Raw genomic sequence first — 27,671 nt, 5'->3', positions numbered from 1 at the left:
TTTTATTGGGCAAGTTGTCTGGTACATTTGCTTAAGATACTACATGTATGTGTTATTAAAGAACTTTGAGCTGTTAAGATAAATTGTATTAAAGGGTTTAAGATGTTTGCGAGCATTTCAAAACAACTTTACTCAATTAGACGATAGATGTACACCTGACTTGCTATTCACTGCAGTCATGTCTCAATCACATTCTATGTATGAATGTTCACACATTGAATAGCTTATTGCGATCTTGTTAAAAAAGGTTTTTTCATGCACAAGCCAATGAAAATAGTGAATGAATGTGTAGTTTTTTGTTCTGTCCAGCGTATCCATCACAGAACGAATCTAACTGCACTACTTCGGCACCTATGTGACCATACCTGCCAACTCTCACGCATTGGGCGTGAGATTCACGCAATCACCCCAAAGAAAAAATGAGAATGCGTGAGAAATGCGTGAGATTTTTGCCCCAATTTCTACAATTTTATATATACTATCATTGATACATCAATTGCCTCAAAACAAAATCTCACGCATTGCCCCACTCTTTGGTTGGCAGGTCTGTATGTGACTTTCAATGGGGCCATCTTCTCTCTACTTTACACACAGTTATTAGCAAAGATAAATAATTGTTTTGTAACTTTTGTAACGTAAAATTGATTAAAATCAGTAAACAACTTCTGCCTGTCATCTGCACGCAATTACAAAGCATGTTTACCGTTTGTATAAGAAATTTTCTCTTGTTGCGTGACTAGAAACCTTTTGCTTTTAGCTTGCTTTTGTGCACTACCATTTTTTCTTTGTTCTCTAGATTTTTCAGTTTATTCTGAAGACTCGATCTATCTCCAGATGCCATCATTATTAATAATAATTTAACGAACAGGCAGCGTTACGCATCGATCGTTTCTGCTAGCTAAGCGACATTAAACAATGCAAGACCGCGTTAACGAGCAAAACGCTCTTTGATTGGTTAGCTATTGGACTTAACCGGTTTTTCCATATAACGGCTTGGACATCTCCTGTTTATCCGAGCTGTTTATCTGTTTATTTGAGCATAAAATTTAAACACAGTTTTTCATAGGATAACACTGATTTTTTTCCAAATTTTTAATTCACCATACAATTCTACAGTGCCAAAAATACATGTAGGTAGCAATATCTCCAAAAAAACCAAAATGTGACATCACTTGTTTTTTCATTGTGGCCTTCATATGCATATGCATGTATACGTATATATGTGTGTATAAAATACATGTACATATGTAAAATATATAATATGTTATATATATGTAGTATAATACAGTATAATATAATACGTATTTGAAGGTGGCTGGTTGTGCGCCTACAGATCATGTCAGGAACTGTAATTGGTTTGGCTGCTGCTTTCTGTGTTCTGTCAACACAACTTCCAAGTCTTGTTGACCACATCAGCAGCAGTATCGTTGGTCTCTGCCTTGCTTATGCCTTATTGGTAAGTTACCATAAACCTCCATTATAAAGTTCTTTCTGATAATTAGGTATCATATCCTATCTAAATTTTCAATTTAAACAACTTCTTACAACCATTTGATCAGACATTATGAAACGGGTTTCTTGAGTCTTTTTAAAATGCAGATGGTAAAAACTTACCCTGAATTTTTTTTATGATTCAGTCACAGAGCTGGTTGCAGTCTGTTGTCAAAATGTTGTTAGTTCAACAACAAGTCACCGTGACAGCCTTGATTTATAGATAAATGATGCTAAAACTGCTGTATTGAAAATTGTGGAATTTTTTTATCACTAGAAGTCATGCGAGAACCTTTCTGCACGAATGAGTATGCATGAACATAAAGTTGCTAATTTAACAAAAGATCAGTGTAATTTCAACATTCATTACACAAAGTGTTGTGCAACTCTTATTTAGCAATTCTAAAATCATTTTAGATTACAAAGAATTTGGACGTTTTCACCCAAAATTTGACTGAGTTTGAGACAAACGTAGTGTCAATTGAGAGGATAAAGGAGTTCAGTGAAGTACCTCTTGAAGCTGACTGGATCTCAGAAGATCCTCCACCGAGGTGAGAGCTGAACATCTGTTTCTGCTAATGTAAGATTAGTTGGATACCTTACTATACCTTTGTTGCTAATTTTTACTGGTAGATTAACCTACACAATTTCTCCCCTTATCATAAGCACATCTGTTGTCTGCTGCTCAGTTTTATGCGGAATAGACAATTAGTGCTGAACTAGTGCAAGGTACCATCTTATAATAACAAACTAACAAGGTATAGGAGTAAAGGTAGGTGCTACTACGAGTCAGTTTTTAAGTTTTATCTCTGTTATATATAAGGCTTAAGTGACGCTGATTGACAAAGAGATTCGGAATATAACTAAGTTAAACCTATTTTGCTCTTGTTTCAATTTTACTGAATGTTATTTTACATTTTTGATGCCACAAAAGTGTCAATTATAAAAATATTGTATAGATAAAAAGAAAATCTTATATTACAAAAAAAGCGTATGTCAAATTTTGTAGCTTTTGTTTTAATATGCATTGTTGGTTTTCGAAGAGGTTCATGTTTGGAAAAATAAAAAAAAACAATTTGTTTGTGGAGTTTGAACAATACTAGATAACACTTGAAATCATGCACATTTCAGTGGTTAAATTTATATCAAAAGTTGCACATTTTAATATGATGTTTGACAAGCCATTTGCGATAACACCTTTACAAATTTGTGCTTTGATAACAGTAGGAAATATGATTTTTCTGCACATCACAGCAAGATTTTTGGTTGAAAATCTTTAGGCAATGGCCTGCTCGTGGAGCCATCCAGTTCCGACACTACGCCACAAGATACCGACCTGGCTTGGATCTGGTCCTCAAGCAGTTAGATTTCTCAATTAAACCTCAAGAAAAGGTAAGAAAAAAGTAAAAACCAAACCTTTTTTATTCGATGCTCCTATCTATTCATTATGTAAACGTTACGAGTTTCTAGTACTTTCTAGTTTCTAGTAGTTTTCTAATGCTTGACAGGTCGGAATAGTAGGTAGAACAGGTGCAGGCAAATCCTCTATGACAGTTGCCCTCTTCAGACTGATAGAGGCGGCAAGAGGTTCTATTTATATTGATGGAATCAATATAGGAGCCATTGGACTGCACCAACTTCGAAATAAAATAACCATACTTCCACAGGTACGCATACCGCTTTTATCATTAAGGCCATCATTGAGTCAGTTCCTCAATCGCTTTTCGAAAAATACTGATGTCGTCAGTGAGCGACGGATTAACAAAGTTAATCTTCAGTCACCAATGGCATCAACAGAGTTAATCGTAACATTAAATGTCTGATTGTGTAATAGATTAGTAAAAATGATTAGTATTTTCATGAAATAAAACAGATTAATAATTCTATTTGGTTGTCACATTGAAGATTTGATGAAATGTAATCCAACCAATGAAGCACAACTTCATACATTCGTGAAACCAAACTTAATATATCATTTAATGATGGACTGTAAAATGCTATGCCAGCCTAGCTGAATGCCTAGCTCATATGTTTAAATATATTTCCTTTAGGACCCAGTTCTGTTTTCTGGTACCATGAGAGAAAACCTTGATCCGTTCCGACAATATTCAGATGATAAGATTTGGGAGGTGCTTGAACAATCTTATCTTAAAGAATATGTTGAGGAACAACCATCAAAATTACAGTCTGATGTCGGAGAAGGTGGAAAAAATCTTAGGTATTAAACTCTATTTTCTGTATTAGTCAGTCAGCACTGCTGAGATGTGTCTGGCTCTTTAGTATAACCAGTAGCTGTTCACAAACTGTGAGGTTAAGTCAGCCTAGTTGAAAGTGCTACAACCAATGTCATACATCTCTAATTTATTAATGCTGCCGGTCATGATTGCTGTTGGTTTATCGAATTAGTCAACTTCCATATTAATTATTATATTAAAATAACTAATATGGTGTAGAGAGTGTTTTCAATTGACTAAAACTTATAAACTTAGATTATTAGAAGATAATGATAATTCAAACGATTAAATTGCAAAATATTCACCAGATACTAAAAATCAATAAGTTATAAATCTAAGGAAGTTGATTTATTGAAATTAACAATGATTGGTCAACTGGATAACAAATAATCGTGCATCCGCTTCAACTAAATATGTTTTCTTTCCTTTTGAGCTGGTCTAATTTTAGTTTGTCAATAAAGGTGCTGTACTAGATGCTGCCTTTGAGGTGCTGTTTTGCATATTCTGAATCTGTACTACTAGAAAAGTGATCATAGTCGCTCGACATGCCGAAATTTGCGAAAGCGAGCTGCAGTGAATTTTAGTTAGCAATAACCAAGAAGTAAACAGATTGACTGGTTTAACAAGCCTCAGTAATTGTAAGGTTGCAAAAAATCTTTTGAAAATTGCTATCCATTGGTAATTGCAGTGTCGGACAACGTCAGTTGGTCTGCCTAGCCAGGGCTCTACTAAGAAAGACTAAGATCCTTGTTTTGGATGAAGCTACAGCGGCTGTAGACTTGGAAACTGATGATCTCATCCAGAAGACTATAAGAACTGCATTCGCTGACTGCACAATCCTAACCATAGCCCATAGACTAAATACTATCATGGACAGTGATAGGTATGTATACCCTCCCTTAATCCTAACCATAGCCCATAAACTAAATACTATCATAGAGAGTGATAGGTATGTATACTCTCCCCTAATCCTAAAATTAGCCCATAGACTAAATACTATCATGGATAGTGATAGGTATGTATACCCTGCCTTAATCCTAACTATAGCTCATAGACTAAATACTATCATGGATAGTGATGGGTATGCGTATCTTCCCTTAACCCTAATGATAGATCACAGACTAAATAATATTGCGAACAGTGATAGGTATGTATACCCGCTCTTAGCCCGCTAGCTAAATACTATTATAAAAAGTAATATTTTTTGCATACCTATCCATATTCTTTAAAAAGCTAAAGATTCTATTTGGAGGCAAAATAGGCATGGCTACCTTAAATGAGTTATTTTTATTTTAATTGAAACGTGATGTAGACAAAATATTAAAGTTGCAATCATTATTGCGGAATATTTTTAAAGAAATTAAGGGTATGATATTGTCAATAATCCAGAACGTGTTTGTGATTTCGACTGAAAAATATTAATGGTTAAATTTCGTGATACACATTTATAACTTACAGCATATACTTTTGGCTGCAAAAAGTATTCTAAAAGCTCTTTCCTTGACGTTTTTTGGAAAAAAGAACTCTGTTGATACCGCATAATAAAATCAAGTTGAACATATGGCCTGAGAGCACCGAGTTTTAAGAATGAGTAAACAATTGCCCGCCAGAATTATCCTAAAGTCAGTTAGTGACCGCGGTAGAATGTTATATTCTGTCTAAAGCAATTGCACGCATACAGTTTATATGTATGTTAGTGATTGTACTAAACCAAGCATAACGACATAACGTATGTAGTATGTAATACAATGAGCTGGCTGCCTGCCAACAAATCTAGCCAATAGCATTAACTCTATTTTTGGTGTACACTGTAACATGTTGTGACAGAATGACCTTATAACATTAAAAACAAGGGGGTAAAACTACTTATCTGTTTTTACCAAGGGAGCCAAAAGTCTGCCAAGGTGGACAATAGTGTATAATGAACGAATGAAATATTTTGTGCTGAATGCTCCATGCAATAATTATTAGTTTTTAACATGTACTGTTAAAGATAAGCCTATACAAAATGTTAGTTGATTTTATCAAGTTTTATTTTCTATCAGTTACGATTGTTTTTTATGTTTCAAGTAGCCTGACAGCCAAGATGTTTCAAGATTAAAATTGAGAAAATTTGATTGCAGTTAAAATGCTCAGATAAAGTGAAAGTGTGATTATTACATCTATAGTTGCAAAGAGATCGACAAAATACAGACGCATAACACTGCAACGTAAACACAATAGCCGATATCAATTATTGCAACAATAACGCCTAGTGATGTCATTTTGCACATATCTTTCTTCTGTGCATTTTAACCACAATTAAGTATGGTCAATTATAATTTTTTAACATTCTGGCAGTCGGATCATCTTAAACATCAAAAACCATTACAAATAATAGAAAAATACCGACACTTTCTGATAAAATTTACTGAAACTTTGTGTAAGTTCATTTTTAATTTTATTTGAAGTAATGAAATATTTATTTGATCAATATCTAGTTTCCACTTAGACTTATGAAGTATATATACAGAAATTCAATATCAGGAACTAATCTCTAGTTGTAGTCAAAGTCAGTAGAGTGATAGTGATTAGAGAGCACTATGGAAGTACAGATAATTTAGGAAAAAGTTCCCTTGGTAGAAAAAGCTAATACTTTGCAGAAATATAAATACCTTGTATTTGTATAATAAGGTGTACAACTTATGAAATTAAATAAACATTATGTATAACTTATGCGCTTGAATAAATACATAATGTATACATAGTATTTATTGAATAAATACATAATGTATACATAGTATTTATTGAATAAATACATAATGTATACATAGTATTTATTGAATAAATACATAATGTATACATAGTATTTATTGAATAAATACATAATGTATACATAGTATTTATTGAATAAATACATAATGTATACATAGTATTTATTGAATAAATACATAATGTATACATAGTATTTATTGAATAAATACATAATGTATACATAGTATTTATTGAATAAATACATAATGTATACATAGTATTTATTGAATAAATACATAATGTATACATAGTATTTATTGAATAAATACATAATGTATACATAGTATTTATTGAATAAATACATAATGTATACATAGTATTTATTGAATAAATACATAATGTATACATAGTATTTATTGAATAAGTACATAATGCATACATAGTATTTATTGAATAAATACATAATGTATACATAGTATTTATTGAATAAGTACATAATGCATACATAGTATTTATTGAATAAATACTATGTATAATTTACACAACTAAATAAAATTAAGCATCAATGATTCAAATTTACAGATTTTTTTCTATAGCTCGAAGAGATGCAAAACGAGCCAAAATGTATTTATTTGCAAATGGAAATGTAGAAAGATAAAAATCTTAAAATTATGCGACTATATAATTGTTTTTACAGGATTCTGGTGCTAGACAAAGGCATGGTAGCTGAGTTCGATACTCCGGAGAATCTTCTGCGAGACGATGATAGTGTATTCAGTGGAATGGCTAAGGAAGCTGGACTGAAGGCTAAATGAGCATTGTTCTAAACTAAGGTTTAGTGAAACTCTTCAACAGATGGTCACTGTTATGTATGCTACGGATTTTACAGAGGTTCTCATATGAGTGGCTCAAAAACTTGCACCGCACTGGACGCATTCCGATTATCCTTGTAAATATTTTAATCCAATTTGTGTTCATTCATAAGGACTACCCTGATAAAGATGGAAGCATTATTACTAAAATTAAATATTTACACATGTTTGACTGTCGGCATGTTAGTTAGATCCATCTTGTGTCTAGGTAACAATGTTCAAGAGAGTTCAGTATTTGCATGCTGCTTATATCTTTCTACAGCAATCTTGGTTTTTACCATTTGGTGTTTCGACGTAAATTCTGGCCATTAGTGTGATTTACAATTATTTCGTTATTTTAGCTTGAAATATATATTTACTCAAGCTGAGAATCCGTGCTAACCTGTGACAAGAGATTACTATAAGCTTGTTCTATTGGACTAAATCTGTACTAAAGGTAGACTTCTGCTTACATTCTGTTATTTTACTCTAAAATGTACTCTGAAATACAAGTGAGCACAGATCAGGTCAAAAAAGTGTGTTGAATCACATAAAAACGCAAACAAATTCATAACTGAACAAGCGAAGAATGATTGTTGTTCTTCAGATAATCAACCCCTATATTAGACTGCGATAGAATTCCTCACTGTACCTCTGATGGACATGCCTGACAACATATTAATAGAATATCTGTTGTGGATGGAGTATTTTATGAAGCATTCATTCAATTCCATCTGTATACATAAGCTTAGGGTTTTCTTATACATGTTGCATTCAGCAGTAGGCCTATGTGATGAACACGGTAATTACTCCGTGATTAACCATCGGACGAATCCAATAAATTTCTTTTAGCACTCACCAAATGCCTTTGTTCTTTGGCAAGTGTTTGGCTATCATAGCTCAAAAGCCTCAAATCACTTACTGTAAAATCTTTAATTGAATGTCACCTTTATTTTAATGCCACCTTTAATAAAACGCCACTATAAAGAAAAATACAGCGCCACCCTTTAATTGAACGCAACCTTTAATCAGATGCCACCTCTAATTAAATGCCACTATAAGAGATAGGGTTGAAAAATAAAGCTCCACGGTGTTCAAATAGAGAGTTTACGGTAAGTACTTAACACAAGTATTAGTAGTAACTAGTTAACTATTAGTACTAGTAGTTAACATAATTCAAGCTTTCTTTGCACAACAGCCTTCGAATCAGTAAATCTTTTAGCATCTTCCTAAAGTGTTAGTCGCTAAAATAGGACTGCAGATCGTCTGACTGTTCTTCTTTGAGTGCTGATTTACCTAGCAGCTCACATGCATTGCGTACTGAGTGCTTTCTTATCACCGACACTAAATATTTTCGATAGAAGCTCGATAGAAGTAGATTCAATTTGTATTTCCCCTTCTAGAAAGTTTACTCCTTAAATTTTTGTCTTTCTTTGTGATCGAAGAATCGGTTTATTACCCAAGATAAGCAGACAAGCAGATGCTAGCAGTTTGTACATCTAGATCATTGTTAGAAATATTATAGCTGTTGTACATTTGCTCATGCTGCCTTGTGTGGTGTAGTTTTCAAGTGCCGCAGTCTCTCAAGTTATTTACATGTATTTTAGATTTTTATCTTTGCCATAGTCAATACATGGTAGTGCAACTCCAAAGGCAGCCCCAAGTTGCAGTTAACAGCTAAATCTTTCCGCTATATTTATGACTAATTGCAAGTTTCTCTTATTTAACGATGACCGTGCACAGATTTTAGGCAAATTTTGTCAGAAAGTATCAATATTTTTTTCTATCATTTGAGAATGTTTTTGATGTCTGACATGATCTGATTGCCAGGATGTTTCTAGATTGAAATTGATGAAATGTGAGTGCGGCTAAAATGCTCAGACCAAGTAAAAGTACAATTATAGCATCTATAGCTGCAAAGAAGCAGACAGAATAGAGACGCGTAACGCTTCAAGTTGAACGCAACAACTGATATCAAATATCGCAACGATGGCGACTAGTGATGTCATTTTGCGTGTAATTTCCTTCTGATTGTTTTAATCACGATAGCGTTTTATTGGTTTTAAAACATCCTGGCAGTTACATCATCTCAAGCATCACAAACAATCTCAGTAAAAATAGCGATATTTTTTGACGAAACTTATAAAAATGTTGTATAAGTTTATTTTTAATTAAAAAACTGCCTTATGCAGCAGCATAAAATTAATGCAGTCAAATTAATGGGTAGAAGTTATCTTCCTTTTTATCAACACTAACTCACACAAATGGCAGGAAAAACATTTAAAAACTAAACAGCTTGCATCAGCAAGTTGTGATAAAAGCTTTACAAATTTACTAAAATTTATTGAGTTGTTGACTTACCTGAGGCTATATCATTTAGCCTAAGGTCATTGAGTAGATAACTACTAATATTAGTTAAAATATTCTGTAGAGCAGAAAACAAGTTTATAAAGCCTGCAGTTGGTGCGTAATGATGACTGACACACAAAAATATTCATTGATAATCTGAGGATTTTGCATTTCACTGCATAAAGTAAATAGAGTTTTACACTCATTCAGGTTTTTCGCTAGTTGTAAATATGTTCTTTTAAAAAAAACATTGTTATAAAGAAAAAATATTATGAAATATATTTCCGTTTTTTTGTTTATCTAAAACTATAAACCAAATACTATGAAGCAAAAACAATAAAACCTATTACCGTGTTTTTTAGTAATTTTAATATGTACTGAACACTACCTTGTTAAAAAACAGCTATTTTTAATTTAACTAAGAATATGTGACATAGCTAACTATTTTGAGAATTACCATGGTAATTATCAAAAAAAATTCTTAAAACACTTGCAAATAATAACGAAAAATAAAAAATTTGTTGTCAAAACGAACTAAACTACTGCTGAATTATATGTTATATAAATAAAAAATATCATAAAAACAGTAAAGTAACAAAATACATTTTTTCTCTTTGCTAGTTTATGAGACCAAGTATCAAAATGTTAAAATGGTTAAAATTGGACAACCTGCAGCAATTTTATTGACGCCTATTTGCTCTTAAAATGTGGTTTTTGCTCATTGCAGCCTTTGTCCTGTTCGAAAAAAGTTCAAAAAGAATAGTTCAAAAAAATAGTCATGCAATTTATATCTTGTTGAGCAGATTTTATTTTTCTGCAACTCATATTTTTGCATAAAACTTAGTTATTTAGTGTGATTCAGAATTAATTCACCATTTAATATTTTATCATAAAGTATTTCATCATACTCACTGACAGATATTTGTCCTTGCCCCCCAAGAACTCTCTGCAAGTTAACTTTTGCAGAGTAAATCTTTACCGAAATAAAACTTGTGCTTGCAATGCTGTCAAATTTATTTTACTTTTAAGTAAGCTACACTTCAAAAAGTAAAACTGTATTAAAATAATAAGCTATAATTCTAAATAAGCAGATGATATCATCAAACATCAAATCATCAAATCAGAAAACATAACTGGCTACTTAACTACAAGTAACAATCAACTAAGCAGTAAATTGGTTCAGATAATAAAGAGAAAAACACAGTTTACATGTATCTAAACTTGTAACGACAAGATGCTTTTGTAACAATAGTATAATTAAATTGTGAAAATGTTCAAGTCTGGAAGTTTTTTACCTTATTATACTATTTGCACTTACACATGAGATACAAAGGTATTATTTTTAGTAATTGTATGTAGTTGGTCTGTTTGCACTATCAGGGTTTTATCTAATCGTTATGATTGTACAAAGACTTGCAACCAATACTTGCATAGCAAAGGAAGCGACAGTGTTATTATTTTACCGAGAAATTTCCCTTCAGCTTCAGGTTCAATGATATCAATTTTTACATAGCAAAGTGCTCACTTGCTGTGTTATTATCGTATCTATAACTTATACATGGATAAAATGTTGCTTTTAAATATGTTAGTTTATAAATAGCCTCAAATAGAACTTAATAGTGATAGAATAATCTGCCATGTAAACAATATCATCTGCTGTAACAGACTATCCATACTCTTGAGCCTCAGCAAATTAAAATTACTCCTCTCCTATAATTGTATAAAAAGGAATGTGCTATGAATAATTCATAGCACATTCCTTTTTGTGCACCAAGAATGCAAAGTATTTTTTAATTCATTGGCAGCAGCCAGATTTGAGCAAAAAGGCAGCGATGGCTAAACACTGAACAACAAGTTCACAGGTATTTTCACTATGTTTACGACTTATTTAGTAGTCAAAAATTATTCAAACCACTAGATCTGCAAAAAGGTATATTTCCTAACATTTTTACCTATTTCACTAGTTTTACAGTATCCCAGGGTTTGTAAAATGCATTGTAGCATAGTTTGACACTCTAGACCACCTTTTACGAGACAATTATAGATTATTTAAAGGCAATGGCTAAAAAATTAGGATTCTAGGCTGATTACTCGAGGCCTCGAATCAGCAAAATGGCTAAAACAGCTATTTTTCTAGGCCAATTTTGAATTTGAGAAGTCAATGAAACCAAATCATTCTTCCCACCAGTCTTTTTAAGTGAACACCGTACTTGTTTTCATATTTGCACTCATTTTTGTCATGGGCGTCAAAAAAGAGTAATACTTCTATTTATAGTACCTTGAAGGGTTCTGTCAACATAATTGTTACTTAAGTTTAATTATTTTATCAACGGCATAATAATTGTCATAATTATGGCAAAATCGCGCATTCTCGGTTCATACTTGGTCTGGTGTGAATGATAAAATCGACCAATAACTCCCATAAAATTGTTCAGAGATCGCCCAACAAAACTCGGTTAGCAAATCAGCTCGAGTGAACTCAGCTTAAGATTTACTGAAACTTTCCCACAGATTAGATCAGCAGTGTCCTTCTTTGAGTGCTGATTTATCTAACAGTTTACAGATATTGTGTACTGAGAGCTTGATTGTAAAAAGCACCGTCAATTTTCTGTTATAAAGGCACATTTATTGTGTACTTGCTAAATACCCTTCGTTGCTTAAGTAATAAAAAACGCTTATTTATGGACACATTGATGGGGTAGTTCACAGATGTTTATAAATAATATAATTATGAAAATCTTTGCAGTTGATCTGCAGCTCAATAGAAGCCGATTCAATTTGTATTTGCCCAATCTAGAAATTTTGCTCCCCTAATTACTGTTTTTCTTTTTGACCGAAGTAGCGGTTTGTTACTTGAGATAGAGCCAACACTGATAAACAGAAGCTAGCAAGTAGTACATCTAGCTCATTGCTATATTTAGTAGTAACACATTTACTTGAGCTGCCTTGTGAGCTGTAGTTCTCAAGTGCTGCAGTCTCTCGAGTTATCTACATGTGTTTGAGTTGTTCATCTTTGTCATAGTCAATACATGGTGGTGCAACTCCTACGGCAGTTCCAAGCTGTAGTTAACAGCTAAATCTTGCTGCTATATTTATGACTAATTGCAAGTTTCTCCTATTTAAAGATAAACTTGCACAGAATTTTAACAAACTTTACCAGAAAGTATCGGTATTTCTTTATCATTTGCAATTGTTTTTGATATTTGAAGTCGTCTGATTGCCAAGATGTTTCAAGATTAAAATCGAGAATACTTGATCGCGGTTAAAATGCTCAGCACAAGTAAATGTGTAACTATGACGACTATAGGTGCCAAGAGATCAACAGAATAAAGACGCGTAACGCTTTAAGTTGAACACAACAACTGCTATCAAATATTGCAGCGATAGCGACTGGTGATGTCATTTTGCCTGTATTTTCCTTCTGATTGTTTTAATCGCAATAACGCTTTGCTAATTTTGAAAAATTCTTGCAGTTACATCACCTCAAGCATCAAAACCAATCTCAAATGCTACAAAAATAGCGACGCTTTCTGATAAAATATACCAAAATTTTTTATAAGTTCATCTGGGAATATCTGCCTAAGAAACTATGAATCATTAAGAAACTGCCTAATTCAGCCTAATTAAGTCAAACTAATGGTTGGGCATTATTCTCTTTTTTGTCAGCACTAACACAGTCAAATGGTGAAAAAAATTCAAAAATTAAATAGCTTGCATTAGCAAGCTGTGATGAAATTTTTATAAATCTACTAAACTCTTGAAATATTGACTCATAGGCTATTTCAACTAGACAACGACCAATGAGTAGATGACTACTAACAGCAATTAAAACGTTTTTTGGAGAGCAGAAAACAAACATATAAAGTCTGCAGTTAGTACATAGTAATAAATAATACACTAAGTTATGTACTAAAAATACTCGATATTATGTACTAATAACGCAGGGATTTTGCAGTTTACTGTATAAAAGGAGGAGTTTACAATCGCTTAACTCTTTGCTAGTCATAAATTTGTTCTTTTAAGAAAGATAAAATTATTATGAAGCTAAATATTATGAAAATACATTTATATTTGTTTTCTTTTCATTTAAAACTATAAGTCAAAAACTACAAAGCAAAAACAATGGAACATATTACCATTTTCTCAGTAATTTTAACATGTACTAAACACTACCTTATAAATTAAAGAAACAGCTGTTTTAGATTTAACTAACAATATGTATGTGACATAGCTAACTATTTGGAGAATTATCATAGTGATTATCAAAGTTTTTTAGAACATTTGCAGACACAACCAAAAAAGTGGAAAACTTAGTTTTTAAAACAAACTAAATTACTGCTGAGTTATACAAATAAACAATATAATAAAAACAGTAAAGGAATAAAATATATTTTTCTATCGTTGCAAGTTTATGGAACAAGTATAAAAATATGAAACCGGTTCAAATTCAACAACCTGCAGCAATTTTATTAATACATGTTTTCCCTTAAAAAGTAGTTTCTACCCATTGTGACATCAGCTTTGTCAAACATAATTTTAAAAAAATTCAAAATAAATATTTCAAAAAAATAGTGGTCATGCAACATCCATCTTGATGAGCAGTTTTGATTTTCTACAACGCATCTTTTTGTATGAATCTTAGCCATTTAGTGTGATATGATCTAAATTAAAGTGATATCATTAAACATCAAGTCATTAAATCAGAAAACACAACTGGTTAATTGACTACAAGTAACAATTCAGTTGAAAGCAAACTGTTTCAAACACTAATGAGAAAACACAATCTATCTAAACTAGTAGAGAGTCAAACTTGTCAATTAGATGAGTGCGTTCATTGGCTGAACTTCATCTTCTTCATAAATCTTGCCGCTATTTAAGGAATCATTGCGAACAAAATTAGTTCCAGCTCATTTTAATGTATGTCTCTCGAGCAATTTCTGGAATCATTTCATCACAAAGCTTGCACAGCTCAGGCATTTTCTGTAAATGATAAAGTAAATTATTACAGTAAAGTCATTTAGCTTGCATTGTTAACAAGGTGCTCCTAGTCATGAGACGCTTTCTTTTTTTACACAGGACAGATCAAGTTTAAGCCATATTATTAAAAGATGAACTCTTAAGACAAGACACAAAAATTGAACACGTAAGTGCTTGTAGGAAATCTTTTCTTCAAGCTGAACAAACTTATTCTAAACTAATAAAGTAAAAATCCTTTCACTTCACCTTCCATTTTATATTTATATTTTATATTTCTATTTTATTTTAGTCTTAGAAAGTTTTACCCTTGACATCTGCCGGTTCAAGATCAAAAATGCTTGTTTTATGAAGCATATCGATGTAGCAAGCAAACCAAGTGTTAAGATTTGGTGACACGACATTTTTGCAGATTTTATACACGTATAAGAGTTTTAGTATTTTCTATTATTTGCAATTGTTTTTGAATTTTGGGGTTGCCAACATGATTTAAGATTTGATAAAATTTGCTCTTGACTGAAATGCTCAGAAACAAAATATGTGCATTGTGACGCCATTAGCTGTTATCGTTGCGATAGTTCTCATCCGATATTGCATGCATGCTGCAGCGTTATGCTTCTTTGTTCTGTCAGTTTCTTGGCAACTATAAACGTCATAATCACATAATTCCTTGATGTTTTAATTGCAATCAAGTTGCATCAATTTTAATCTTAAAGATTCCTGGCTGTCAGATCACCTCAAACATCAAATAAAATGGCAAATGATAAAAAAATACTGATGCGTTTTGATAAAATTTAGTAAAGATATAGTGCAAGTTCAACTTTATTATTTAAAACAGTTTTAGCTGAAATGACTTGAAGACTCAAAGCTATAGACATGTATAACGTATTTTCTGTTCTTTTAAAGTTAATAAAAATCATTAAAATGTTATAGCAAAAAATTTTAGATCGTTCTATCACACTACTATGCTGGCATGTTATAAATTTTAAACAGCATGGTAATTTGTTGTCTTAGATGCTGTGCATCAATAACCCCGGCAACAATTTATTTGACCAAGCAAATCCTAAAAATTTTTCTTTTAATTTTAAATCGTTCATAATATAGAATAATTAACTGATGCAAGGCTGTGTGTTAACCTTGCAAGCCTTTCTAGCAGGTTAGTTTTTGAAGACATTTTAGCAAAAACTGCTGTGTCAGCAGGTTACAGCCAATAAGCTACTAGAAAAAAACAACTAACATCTAAGCAAAAAAGTGGTTTACCAGCTTGAATTGTGTTGTCATCATAATATTGTATTGCGGTAATAGCTGTAGGGATATAATATTCTTAAACTCCATCTGGTCCTATTTCACTGGTTGCGGCAACTCTATAAAAACTTTAAGAGAGCCCTGTGACCTACTTTTAAACTATAGCTGCCACCGTCCTAAGTAGAAGTTTATCAAATAGCAAATCAACTATGCTGATCAATAGGGTTACACTATATTTTATATTTATTGCCTCAATAAAAAATTGCAAACAGTTTTGAGATTATTTTGCATTACGTCTTCAGATTGATGTAATTTCAAAGGCGTTTGGTAATTATCGTTATCGTTAATCATGTCGTTAATTTTGTGGTGTGACCTAGCTTACAATTGACTCAATAACAACGCTAGCCTACGCTAAAATTGCGCTTTTCTGAGCTCATTTATTTGGCATTCATCCTATTGAACATCCTGTAACAAACTAAAAGCATTGCTTATTTACCTTTTAGAAAAAAAACTGAGATTATTTTGAAGGCTGATTTTAGAGAATAATAGATTTAAAGACACCCATTTCTATAATTCTAGATTGAACAAAACATATCCAACTTCCGTCCCTAAAAAGCTAGGTTACGTCACATTCTTATGAGCGGGGCTTGTATTGCCGTTTACGACACCGATATTGAATCGCTGTAAAAAGCCTTCAAAAACAAAAATGACTGAAAGTTAGTGGACCAATTTTATGTTGAGTAAAAGATCGGAATCAGGGTGTCTGATTTACCTATGAAAAAACAGTGAATGCTGTTCGTGGCAATTATGGTTTAATAATTTTAGGATCGAACCTTTCGAGCTCCTCTTGTTCTCAGCTCTTCTCTGGAGTGGGCGTAAACACACTACAAACCAATCAAAGGAAAGTTAACATGAGTTCTAGTAGTCATTATTATGATGCATGATTCAACTTTAAAATCTTTTGAGTATTGCATGAACATTCTGGTGTAACTTGCTTAAGCGATGGTCGCTGTGAATGTCAGGAAACCTTTTCTAAAACCACAGATAAAATGCAATACTATTATATACATTTATGCTGTTCCAATTTGTATGCTGAAGCAAAAAATATACCTGATTAGTAGGCAGATTGCATCGTTTAATCATGTGATTTTGACACTTTTCATATTTGGGCAATGGCTTCACCTCCTTGTTACCATGTGCATAGGTGCAACCAGTCCCATATGAACATTCAGCCTCTTCGAAGAATTTACAAAGAACGGTTTTCCTTAGCAAGTATCTCAATCTGACTGGACACAACTGGTTCTGACATGGCTCATTGTGGCCAAGGGGAACTTTCTACAATGCATAAAGCAGTTATATACGCATACCAAAGGCTACTTGTTATTCATTTAAACAAAATAATTCCAGCTTATCTTTATAAAATCCACTTTTACGAACCAAGAAATATCAGTTTTCTATAAAATTTTGCTAGAACTGTGGATTGCAGACTAAACAAACTATTGTTTTAAAATCCTGTCTGCTAAGAATTAGTTTATATGAATTACTAGTGTTTACATTTTTGAATATTTTACTACAAGTAGCAAATTTTTATTAAATAAGATTGCCAAAGGCACGTACATGTAAGCTGGCTCTCTGTCATATTCAATCAGTTTTGTATATATTAGTTTAAAGAAGTACTAGGGAATAGTGTTGGAGTCTTCACTTTCATTTAAACCATCACTAAATTAATTACTGAAGAGATCCAATAGCAAAATAATTAAAGCTTACATGTATATTACTAGTGAGAGCGTGAGGTATGTTATCTAAATACTTTTTCAAAACCTTGTGTTTGTTGTTATGGTGTACTTCTTTACTTAGTTAATCACATTTTTTCATTCAAGGAGTCTGCATATATAATTCTATTTATTATATAGGCTTTATTACACAATTCAATTTGTAAGACTCTCACTATACCAGTTTTTTATGACGGTGTGCTAGAGCTGCTACATAAAAAACCTTCAAACTATTATGGTTTTGGACTGTAAAAAAATTGCTGCTCAGTTTTCAAGCAAACTGGATGTAATGCGAATATGTGTTTGGGAGGCTCAAACTAAAATTTAGACCTGGCTATCTAACAAATAGGCTCACACTTGTTTGGTTTGCTCCAACAAACCCAGCTTGCTTATAATGCTTATAATTCTCATGTTATGCTAGAAACTGTAAACAGTAAGCGGGAAGCAGGCTAGTAGACGTGCTAGTAATTAACTAATGTTATTTCCACAAGCCTGAATAAGTAGGCTATGTGTGCAATTATCAATGATAATAGCAAAGAAAGCTTTGTGTAATAGTTTAGATCACGCCTCCAGAGCTAGTGATGTGGGGTTCCAATCCAATGCAGATTTTTTATTTCTAGATTCTAATCTCTATACCTGGATATACACACAGCACGTGACACGCTGTGTTGAAAACTGAAATTTCTTGAAAATAGCTTTTTTAACAAAAATAGCTACACTACCTTTATAACAGCATTCCATAAATGTAGTGAGTTCCAGTATCCTTAATTCAGTCAAAAGCCACACTCTGAAGATTCTAATCAGATAGATTGTAGGTATTGATAAGGAAAAAAAAGTTCTAATATTGTCAATTAAGCCAGGCATAGCATGGAGCGAGTCATCTACTATATAAACGGCAATCGTTGTGTGTGTGTGTGTGATTGATTGTCCGCTTTATAGAGTACCGTACTTTTCGGACTATTACCAGCTACTAGGTATCTATAGGGCGCGTTAACGGGAATCGACGGTTAATACGCGCATCTATACATAACCTACCTATTCATCGGTTTTACGCAAAATCACGTCACCTTCGGTTAGCGCGTGCCTCTTTACGGCGCCCAACGAGACTGGCGTGTTTGAAACAGTAAAATTACTGCCGTGTTATAAAGCACCATCCTGAGTTCGGCTGCCTATACAGCTATACAAATGTACTGCTCATTAAATAAAATAAATTAATGAATAGTAATTTACATGCGATTAATTTTTACTGCCAACGTGTACCGAGAAGGTCACGCGAACGTAGGTTTCTTGCGGTCACTGGAAAACGCAGTTCTCACCTACTACATTTCTACATAAAAAAGGTAGGTATTTCTTAATCAATGTTGTATTGTATATGAATTGCCACACTTCCACTACATAACCCTTTCACTCGCGTCCGTGTACAAATTTAGCTATCGGCCTACTGCCAGCCATTTTGCCGATATTGCTTAATATGTATACATTATTTTTTCAATTTCAATCTCGATCTAGAACGTTTGTTTTGGTTATATACTTCATTTTGCCAACATGTTAACAAGCACTGTTATACAAAAAATTTGTTGTGTCTATAATTTGTGCATTTTAATTATCTGTGTAATCACAAAAATTTGATATGGCTATAATTTCATCAACATAAGTAGTTATTTGTTTTTCAACTCGGACGCATTCAATGAACTCGCACAAAAAATCTTCGTTTTCAAGTTGGAAATTCTCAAACGGAGATTTAAAGTTAAATTTCAGGCTAATTTTATAGAGAAATCTTTGGACAACACTGTCACTACTATAAAAGTCTTAAAGATCGTTGGTTATGTTATCAACGAATAATAAAATTCAGTTGCTAGCAATTGCTGGGAAAGTCGCAAATATTGCGTCTACGGCGGTCGACCATAGAAAACGCATAAATGAGTCTACTTCGGTGAAAGGGTTAAAAACATTGGATTTGCCACTGTTTGTGATTGTAAACATGTACATTTCCTTCCGCAGCTGAGTTACTTTTACTTATTTTCCAGCTACGAGTACTACAGCTACTACAGAACTTGCACGGGTACTGCTACTGCGTTTTACCTACTAAATTTCTACATCGAAAAGGTTAGTATTGTTGTATGTTATTGCTATTTACTATGTTATTGCTATTGCTATTTTAATTATATGTGTAATCACACAAATCTGAATCGTTTATGTCATCAACATAAGTAATTGTTTTTTAACTCAGTGGCATTTTCAAAACTTACACAAAAATGGTTGTTTTTAACCACTTCGGGTACAATTGCATAATCAAATTTCGCGTTCAGGTACAATTAAATCATGATGCTCTACAGATTATGACATGGGTCAACAAAAGTCATTTTAACCGTAGAAGCACTCCGATTTTTACATAGAACACCTATACTTTTTGGGAAGCAGAGAAAATTCTGTATCTGATCGTATTATCTTTATTTCAAAAATTAAAACTAATAAATATTGAAAGTAGCATGAAATAGCGGTTTTATTAAAATTCGTGTTCTACGAACATATTTGACTAATAAGGGTAGCATGAAAACGTATAAAAGTATATATAATAACAAACAATTAAAACATTATACTGTGTGTACAATGCAATTTACAGTCTCTTCCATAGCTGTTAACTTATCTTCGTCACCACTCTACTGGAAGTCTGCCATTTCTATGGCTGAATCGAAGCCTATACGCTTCAACTACTAGCTACTACGCGTTGTTACTAACTGATCGAGATGTTGAACTTTGAACTGTTGAACTTTGAACGCAAATTACTCGAAATTCTTTCATTTGACCATAGCTGTTTGACCATTCTAATGTCTGCACACATGTCTGAAGGTCATGCTTAGCTTTGTAGATATAGTGTAACTGTAAGCAGGCTCTAAATATAGATGGATGAGTAATGCAACTACGCAAAGCCTAAAAACTGGCTGATGAACTTGAGAAGAATATACTCGAAGCCGGTATAGTGGTGCATGCACCCGAAGGGGTTAAGTTGGAAATTCTCAAACAAAGATTTAAAATTAAATTTTAGGCTAATTTTATAGGGAAATCTTTGGACAACACTGTCACTTCATACAAGTCTTAAAAATCGTTGGTTATGTTATCAACGAATAATAAAATTCAGTTACTAGCAATTGCTGGGAAAGTCGCAAAAATGTGTCTATGGCAGTCGACCATAGAAAACGCATGAATGAGTCTACTTCAGTGAAAGGGTTGAAAACGTTGGATTTGCCACTGTTGGTGATAATAAACATGTTCATTTCCTTCCGCAGCCAAGTTACTTTTACTTTTTTTTCAGCTACAAGTACTACAGAACTACAGCTACTACAGAACTTGCACGGGCACTCCGAGTCTGGCGATAGGCGACGGTGAGAAGAAAGCGAGCAGCGTATCTTACAAAAAAGCACGCCATCTCATTCAATTTTAGAAATGCTTGAAGCAGTACAATGCCTTCCAAAAAGCCTACTGAACAAACGCAATAACAGATTGATTTCCGTAGAGAAAGAGATCGAATTCGCAAAGCAGCAGCAAAACGAGCAGAAGCTGCAGAGCAAACACAGCTACGCCCACAACGAAACGGAACTGCTACTGCAGCTACTAGAGGAGCAGAAACCGCCGAACAAACACAGGTACATCGAGAGCGGGCCAGAATAGATGCTGCAGCCGCTAGAACTGCATAGACTACTGAACAGACCCCATCAGCAACTCAAACGGCTCAGAGCAGCCGCTACATCGGCCAGACGTGCAGAAACCTCAGAGCAGATGCAGCGGCGACAAGAACATGATGCACTAGCTACAACAGCGGCTCGGCGAGCTGAATTTTTAGAGCAGATGAAACGGCGACAACAGCGAGATGCACTAACTACAGCAGCTGCTACCAGGCGCCGTGTATGGACAGAAAACTTTGCATTTGACTACAGTCTTGCAACACAGTATAGGGTTGAATTTTTTTATGGGACGAATGTCCAAAAATGCTCCAGATGTAATGCCTTATGTTGGAAAGGCGAGAGGCCATATATGTAGTTTATATAGTAGATTTTATTGATAATAAATTTTATCAACAACCGCATTACCGCTGCACAGTTTGTATATACCATGTCAAAACACAGGCAATCGACGAAAAACTGGTGAGCCGTGATTAGTGTTTCAAGCATGCAGAAGTCTCAATTCAATAAATGCTGGCAATAGCTAAGCAGTGCAATAGCAAAATATTTTCTAGAATTTCTTAAAATATGTAAAACTTCAATACTGCCAGTTTGAAGAACGTCAGTTTGCCTAGCAATGTCAATTTCATTATCAGTTCTGTGTACAAAAAAATAGGACAATTCCGATTTGAGTGGTTTGAGACTGATGCATTGTAGACTAGCTGTAAATCACATTGCATATTTCCATTGATCTCTCCAACATTATTGAAATGTACAACTGCATGTGTATGCAGTCAGATAAGCACAAAAATTTCAGTAGATTGCATATTTGGAGTTGTTTTACAGTATGAAAGACAACTCTCAATAAAACTATTGCTTTACGTAAATCTGTTCTCGAACACGGGTAATGCAGCTCGTATATTATACAATAAATGCGCGGTAGGTAATGCATGGAACTCTGGGAATCTGATCTTATAGATCTTTGTTTATGTGACAATTTTGTGACAAACACGGCTCTTATTGTAGTTTAAATTGTTCTGCAAGGCGCAGACAGCAGAACGTCTGTCTACTAAGCTAAGCCCCATACCAAAAAATCTTTTTATGAAAAGTTTTAATTACCACCTACATGTACATAACTATTTTAGTGTAGCAGTTTTGAATAAACTTACAAGACTACCAGAGTGTTATAAGTATGTAGAGAGATATAGATGAGTTAGATTAACAAGGTAAAACAATTTGTCAAAAGTTGTCACAAAGACGTGCTTATGCTGAACTGCTATTAAACCATTACAACCTGCCTTGACCAGATTAAATTCAGGGCAGAAAATATGTGATGCAGAGCATCGCAGGAGTCAAACTTGGTGTAATCACGATATTCGGCTAGAACAAATTTGTCACTGGGTCTGGACTCAGTCTGTATTTGGTTGATGACATTTACAGGCAGTAGAAAGCTTGGCCACAAAAGCTTAAATAGATTGTATATGTATCATGGCGGCATCTTCCAAAGGTGATAATTTTTAAATAAGGACTATTAACAACTTTAATAAACAAAATCTGAGACATCACACTAAAATACAGTCAAACATGGATAACTCGTCCACGGATAGCTCGAACACATGGTTAATTCGAACGGTTTCTTTGGTCCGTTCCCATGTAATGATAAATTGCTATAGATAACTCGAACTCAACACTGTTAATTCGAACTGTTTTTTTGCCCAACAGCTACCGAAACGGTTGTTATCGCTTTAGAAAATCACTTTATTCAAAGCCATAGAGGTAAACCTCATCTTTTCGTAATTCATAAGCGTTGTTATTACCACCATCGGCAAAATAATTTTGTCAACGACTTTTCTAAAGGTTTGGTCAAATTTGATTTATACTGCTATACGATTAATAGCACGGGCTTGCCGGGTCACGCGCGCAAGGATTTTCGCCACGCACATACAAAACAAAAACAGCATGTTGTTTTGTATGTGCGTGGCGAAAATCCTTGAGTGCGTGACCCGGCTAGCCCGTGACGAATAGTTTTCCGACGTTGATTCTGTGTTGAATCAACGTCGGAATGTTGAATGTTTAAAACGTCTTAAAAATTGTTTTTATTAAACGTATACGTTGTCTTAGCTAAAAAAACTATTCATCGTTTGACCTAAACACAGAATACATGTGTACATTCAATAAGTATCCATTCAAAAAGCGTGAGTGATATACAATGTACCGTTAAACCTCGTAAAACTTTTAATTGAACTGCCTCAGAGTGTTGCTCTTAACGAATCCCAGGTAAAGTAAGGGATTTTTCTTTGGTAGCTTTTTCTTGAAGTTGCATAAACTTCAAGAAAAATCGGCAAAATTGATCGTGGGTAAAACGCTCAAAAGAAAAAGATGTCTTTTCTTTTGAGCATTTCAACAACGATCAAGTTTTGCCAATGTCAATCTAAAAAAACGTCCTGGCAATAACATCACCTCAAACAACAAACCAATCTCAAGTGATAGAAAAATCTCTATACTTTTTGATAAAAACGTTTTAAACTTTACATTAGAAGCATTTAATTTGAAACAAGCCATTTGTGCTTTTGATTTATATTATAGTTTGCATATGTACATGTATCTACTAATAAGTAAGTAAATACATGGACTTGTGACAGTGCTCTGATAACTTGAACGCTCTGATAATTCGAACATTTTTGCTCGGTCCCGTGAAGTTCGAGTTATCCATGTTTGACTGTATATCAATATAGCAAAAGCTATGCTTATGACATTTGCTGAGGGGAGTATGAAGACTTAGAGACACTTTTTACGAAAGCTGATTATTCATATTTATTTTCATTTTATCAGTCTGAGACACTCGGGATAAAAAATTTATTTAATACTTCACTACTCTCCGATTTGTACTTAACAATTTAATATCTCTAGACAAATTGAAAGACACCTTCGTTATTATCATTATTGGTTCTTGAAACCACATTTTTATATATGGCTAGGCTCTTCTGTTATTAACAACTGTAAATTTTGTTAAAAGTTTTTATTGCTTGATACTGTTATTACTAAAATAAAGCTTGATATATTATTAAATTTATTAAAACTATGAAGACTCTTTCTTCTAAACCACTTGTGCAAAAAATTGCAAGCAATTATTATAGTTACTTTTTAATTTATTTTGTTATTTAATGGTAAAGTGCAGAAACAGACTTTGGCTAGAGAGACCCAAGAAGTAAGTCATAGTAGATATGTTAGCCCATATTATTTACATTGAAAGAGGATGGCAAACCTGTTTGAAATCTTACCTTTCCCTTGTCATAGTAGAGAGCCATAAGCTCAGCAACCTTTGTCCAATCGCGCAGTTCCTTTTCACCATGTGCAAAACGACATTCAGGTCCCTTCGGACAACTACCTTGCTGATAGTGATCACATAGCTTAGTCTTATAAAGTTTAGGTTTTGGTGTTTCATCGTATTCTGTCTAAACCACGCAAAAATATTAAACAAAGTTAGTTAATCAAAGCAGAGCTGACAAACATTTTTTAAAGAAAATAATCAATAATCGCATTAAAACAATCTATAGATATATATTTCTCAAAATTTGTGTTTGTGCGTGCGTGTCTGCGTGCGTGTTTGCATGCATGTTTGCGTGCATGTGTGTCTGCGTGCGAGTGTCTGCGCGTGTGTTTGCGTGCGTGTGTGTCTGCGTGCGAGTGTCTGCGCGTGTTTGCATGCGTGTGTGTCTGCGTGCGAGTGTCTGCGCGTGTGTTTGCGTGCGTGTGTGTCTGCGTGCGAGTGTCTGCGCGTGTGTGTCTGCGTGCGTGTGTCTGCCTGCAAGCGTGTGCGTACTGCTATAGCTATTAAAAACTTGGAATTAAAATTCCACATTATAATGGATTTGAACTCCCAGAGATTGTAAACAATCTCTGGGAGCTCAAATGATATTTGAAACTGACAGACTATTTAAAACTCGTACTATTTAAAACTCTATGAATTCTATTAACTCTATGAAACATGATGCTTTTTTGTGTTATCTTGAACTTTGGTTTTCAGCTATTTATAAGACTCGACTGCTATATCGCGGTCAAGTCTAATTGTTTTTTTTGCGAACAACTGTATTATCTTCGTCGGAAAAGCCTCTACATTCTCTCTTCACTCGGTCAGACAAAGACTGTATGATATCTCATGGTTTCTTTTGCACCAGTATCGAGAGGTACCAGTATCGTCATATTCTAAGTTTTGATGGATAAGTTCTGGTGGAACAGTAACCTTTTTATACACACACACACACACACACACACACCACACACCCAAACCACACACCACACACACTGCACACACCGCACACACCAAACACCGCCTACTCCACACACACACACCACACGCCCGTACGCACACACATACACACGCACGCACGCGCACGCGCACGCACACGCGCTTTTATGCAATAGTTGTTATTAATTCAACATACTCAAGATTTTTATTTGGTTCTTTTCAGTTCATGTTAATTGTATCATTACTGAGTCACTTTTTATTTTAATCCTAGCAGAACAAATTTAATTTAGCTATTACCTGCTAATTATTTCACATTCACATTTACATTTAAACCTTTTTATAATTGTTTTATGTTTTTTTTCAATTTATTTGACCTGCACAAAACATTTTTCTAGTGATATGAAGTTTAAAAGTTACAGTTGTTTGACAAAGTTTAAAATCTTTTACAGTTGTTTTTATTTTCTCTCTTAATTTGTTTCAACTACACAAAACACGTTTCTCATGACAGCTAAAAGTTAAAATGTCAAATGTTGTTAGATGTTAAATACGAATTAACTTTCTGTTGAAGACTTTTTACTACTCAGGCAACTGTCAGGCATTCACCTAGTAAAAATATGATTAAAATATTTAAACTATATCAGAAGAAGATATTATCTTAATTAATCTATTCACCTTACTATTGTAGATCAACACGGTTTGACTAATGATTTTGCCATTCTCGTCTTTCAGGTATTCATAAGGGGGTAGTTGTCCTTGGTTTGCTACAACAGTTACAGTTGGTTAAGCAGTCACTGTATCTCCGCCCAATCAAGTAGTTGATAGCATGTCTGATAATCACTTGGTGCTTTATGTTGGTTGATTCACTTTAAATATTTTACTCATTAATTACTCGTAAAAAAATATTATTTTAGAAATACTACAAATTTTTGGCTGATTTTTGCAGATTGTTGCATACCTTTTCTAGGCAATTGTTTCGCACAAGCAAATTTGATCTAAATTTGAAAATACCCCTTTGCTTTTCTTCTGTTCATCTTACGGTATTATCTAGCAAACTACAAACAATACTATGGTGCTGCATAAGATTCTCTGTCTTCTGAAAATAAAATTGTTTATGCCTATTGAGCTGTGAAAGAACTTTAATCTACCATCTCTACGTTTATAAAGATGTGTTGAAGTAAATAAAACTGACAATATGTCACTGTAAAACCTAGCCTTTTGCATACAAATCTTATACCATGAACAATTTGAATAAGATAGCTTTTTTAGCCATTTTAGGTTAAGCGGGTCAAAGTGCAAATTATAGTAAAATGTAGGTATTTCTAATAACCCTGTCATTCTATAATTTTAGATCTGCATTCATAAGGTTTTTTCGTCATTCGAGAAACACCAAATAATGGAAGCCTCAATAGGTCTTTGAAATCAAAGCTAGGCGAGTATAAGCGGTAGCACTCAGAATGCTTGAAATATCTTAATATGTTGGTTTGCTCATAATCATAGTTCTAAAGTGAGGTGCAAAGGCTTGACCGCTAGTTTACACAAGTCTATCATGTACAAATGCTAAAGGTAAAATTCCAAATTCACAATTTAACTAATCTTTTTTTAACTTGCATGTATAAACAGGGGCTTAGAGCAATCTGAGGTCAATTAATATGAGGGATTAAACATAAATACTAAAAAGATCTATAGGTTTTTTACGCAGCAGCCTTTGCATTTATTGTTTATTTTGACGGCTAAAGATGTAGTTGCGTCAAAAAGATCGATTTAATTAAATTAAGACCAATAAAAGGCTAAAACATCAGCTACGATTTGATGTCATTTTTGTCTTTGTAGACTAACGCTGTTCATAGATATATGCGTTTGAATGAGGCCATCTTTTAAAAAGCTCAGATTCCAATGGGTGCTTCATTCGTGACATAACTAGTCATACGTCTGAAAAGAGTCAACGAGTCATCAGCACAAAGATTTTATATAGGTCGTAATAAATGTTATCACTCGTAAAACTCGTTGTCTGTGATCTCAAATTTAGGGATTTTTCTGTATTATTCGATCGCATGGACATCGATATTTACTAAATTGATTAACATCGGTACTTTAATGAATTACCCGATTGACAC

At 33.6% G+C, this 27,671-nt stretch overlaps 1 protein-coding gene across 1 annotated transcript in view; it reads left to right on the top strand.

Moving 5' to 3' along the window:
• Positions 1–7,769, top strand: part of LOC137405808 (multidrug resistance-associated protein 1-like) — a 38,095-nt gene extending 30,326 nt beyond the window's left edge. The window contains exons 26-32 of the mRNA XM_068092218.1: positions 1,312–1,456; positions 1,909–2,042; positions 2,772–2,883; positions 3,000–3,158; positions 3,543–3,709; positions 4,414–4,608; positions 7,156–7,769. Of these exons, the coding sequence (XP_067948319.1) occupies positions 1,312–1,456; positions 1,909–2,042; positions 2,772–2,883; positions 3,000–3,158; positions 3,543–3,709; positions 4,414–4,608; positions 7,156–7,273 (1,030 nt within the window). The 3' untranslated portion in view covers positions 7,274–7,769. The remainder of the gene's footprint in view (positions 1–1,311; positions 1,457–1,908; positions 2,043–2,771; positions 2,884–2,999; positions 3,159–3,542; positions 3,710–4,413; positions 4,609–7,155) is intronic.
• The last annotated feature ends 19,902 nt before the right edge of the window (positions 7,770–27,671 follow it).

The sequence above is a fragment of the Watersipora subatra genome, chromosome 10 (assembly GCF_963576615.1).
Source record: "Watersipora subatra chromosome 10, tzWatSuba1.1, whole genome shotgun sequence".
In the NCBI taxonomy this organism is placed as follows: domain Eukaryota; kingdom Metazoa; phylum Bryozoa; class Gymnolaemata; order Cheilostomatida; family Watersiporidae; genus Watersipora; species Watersipora subatra.
The sequence above is the reverse complement of the archived record's forward strand: the minus strand, read 5'-3'. Positions and strand labels throughout refer to the sequence as shown.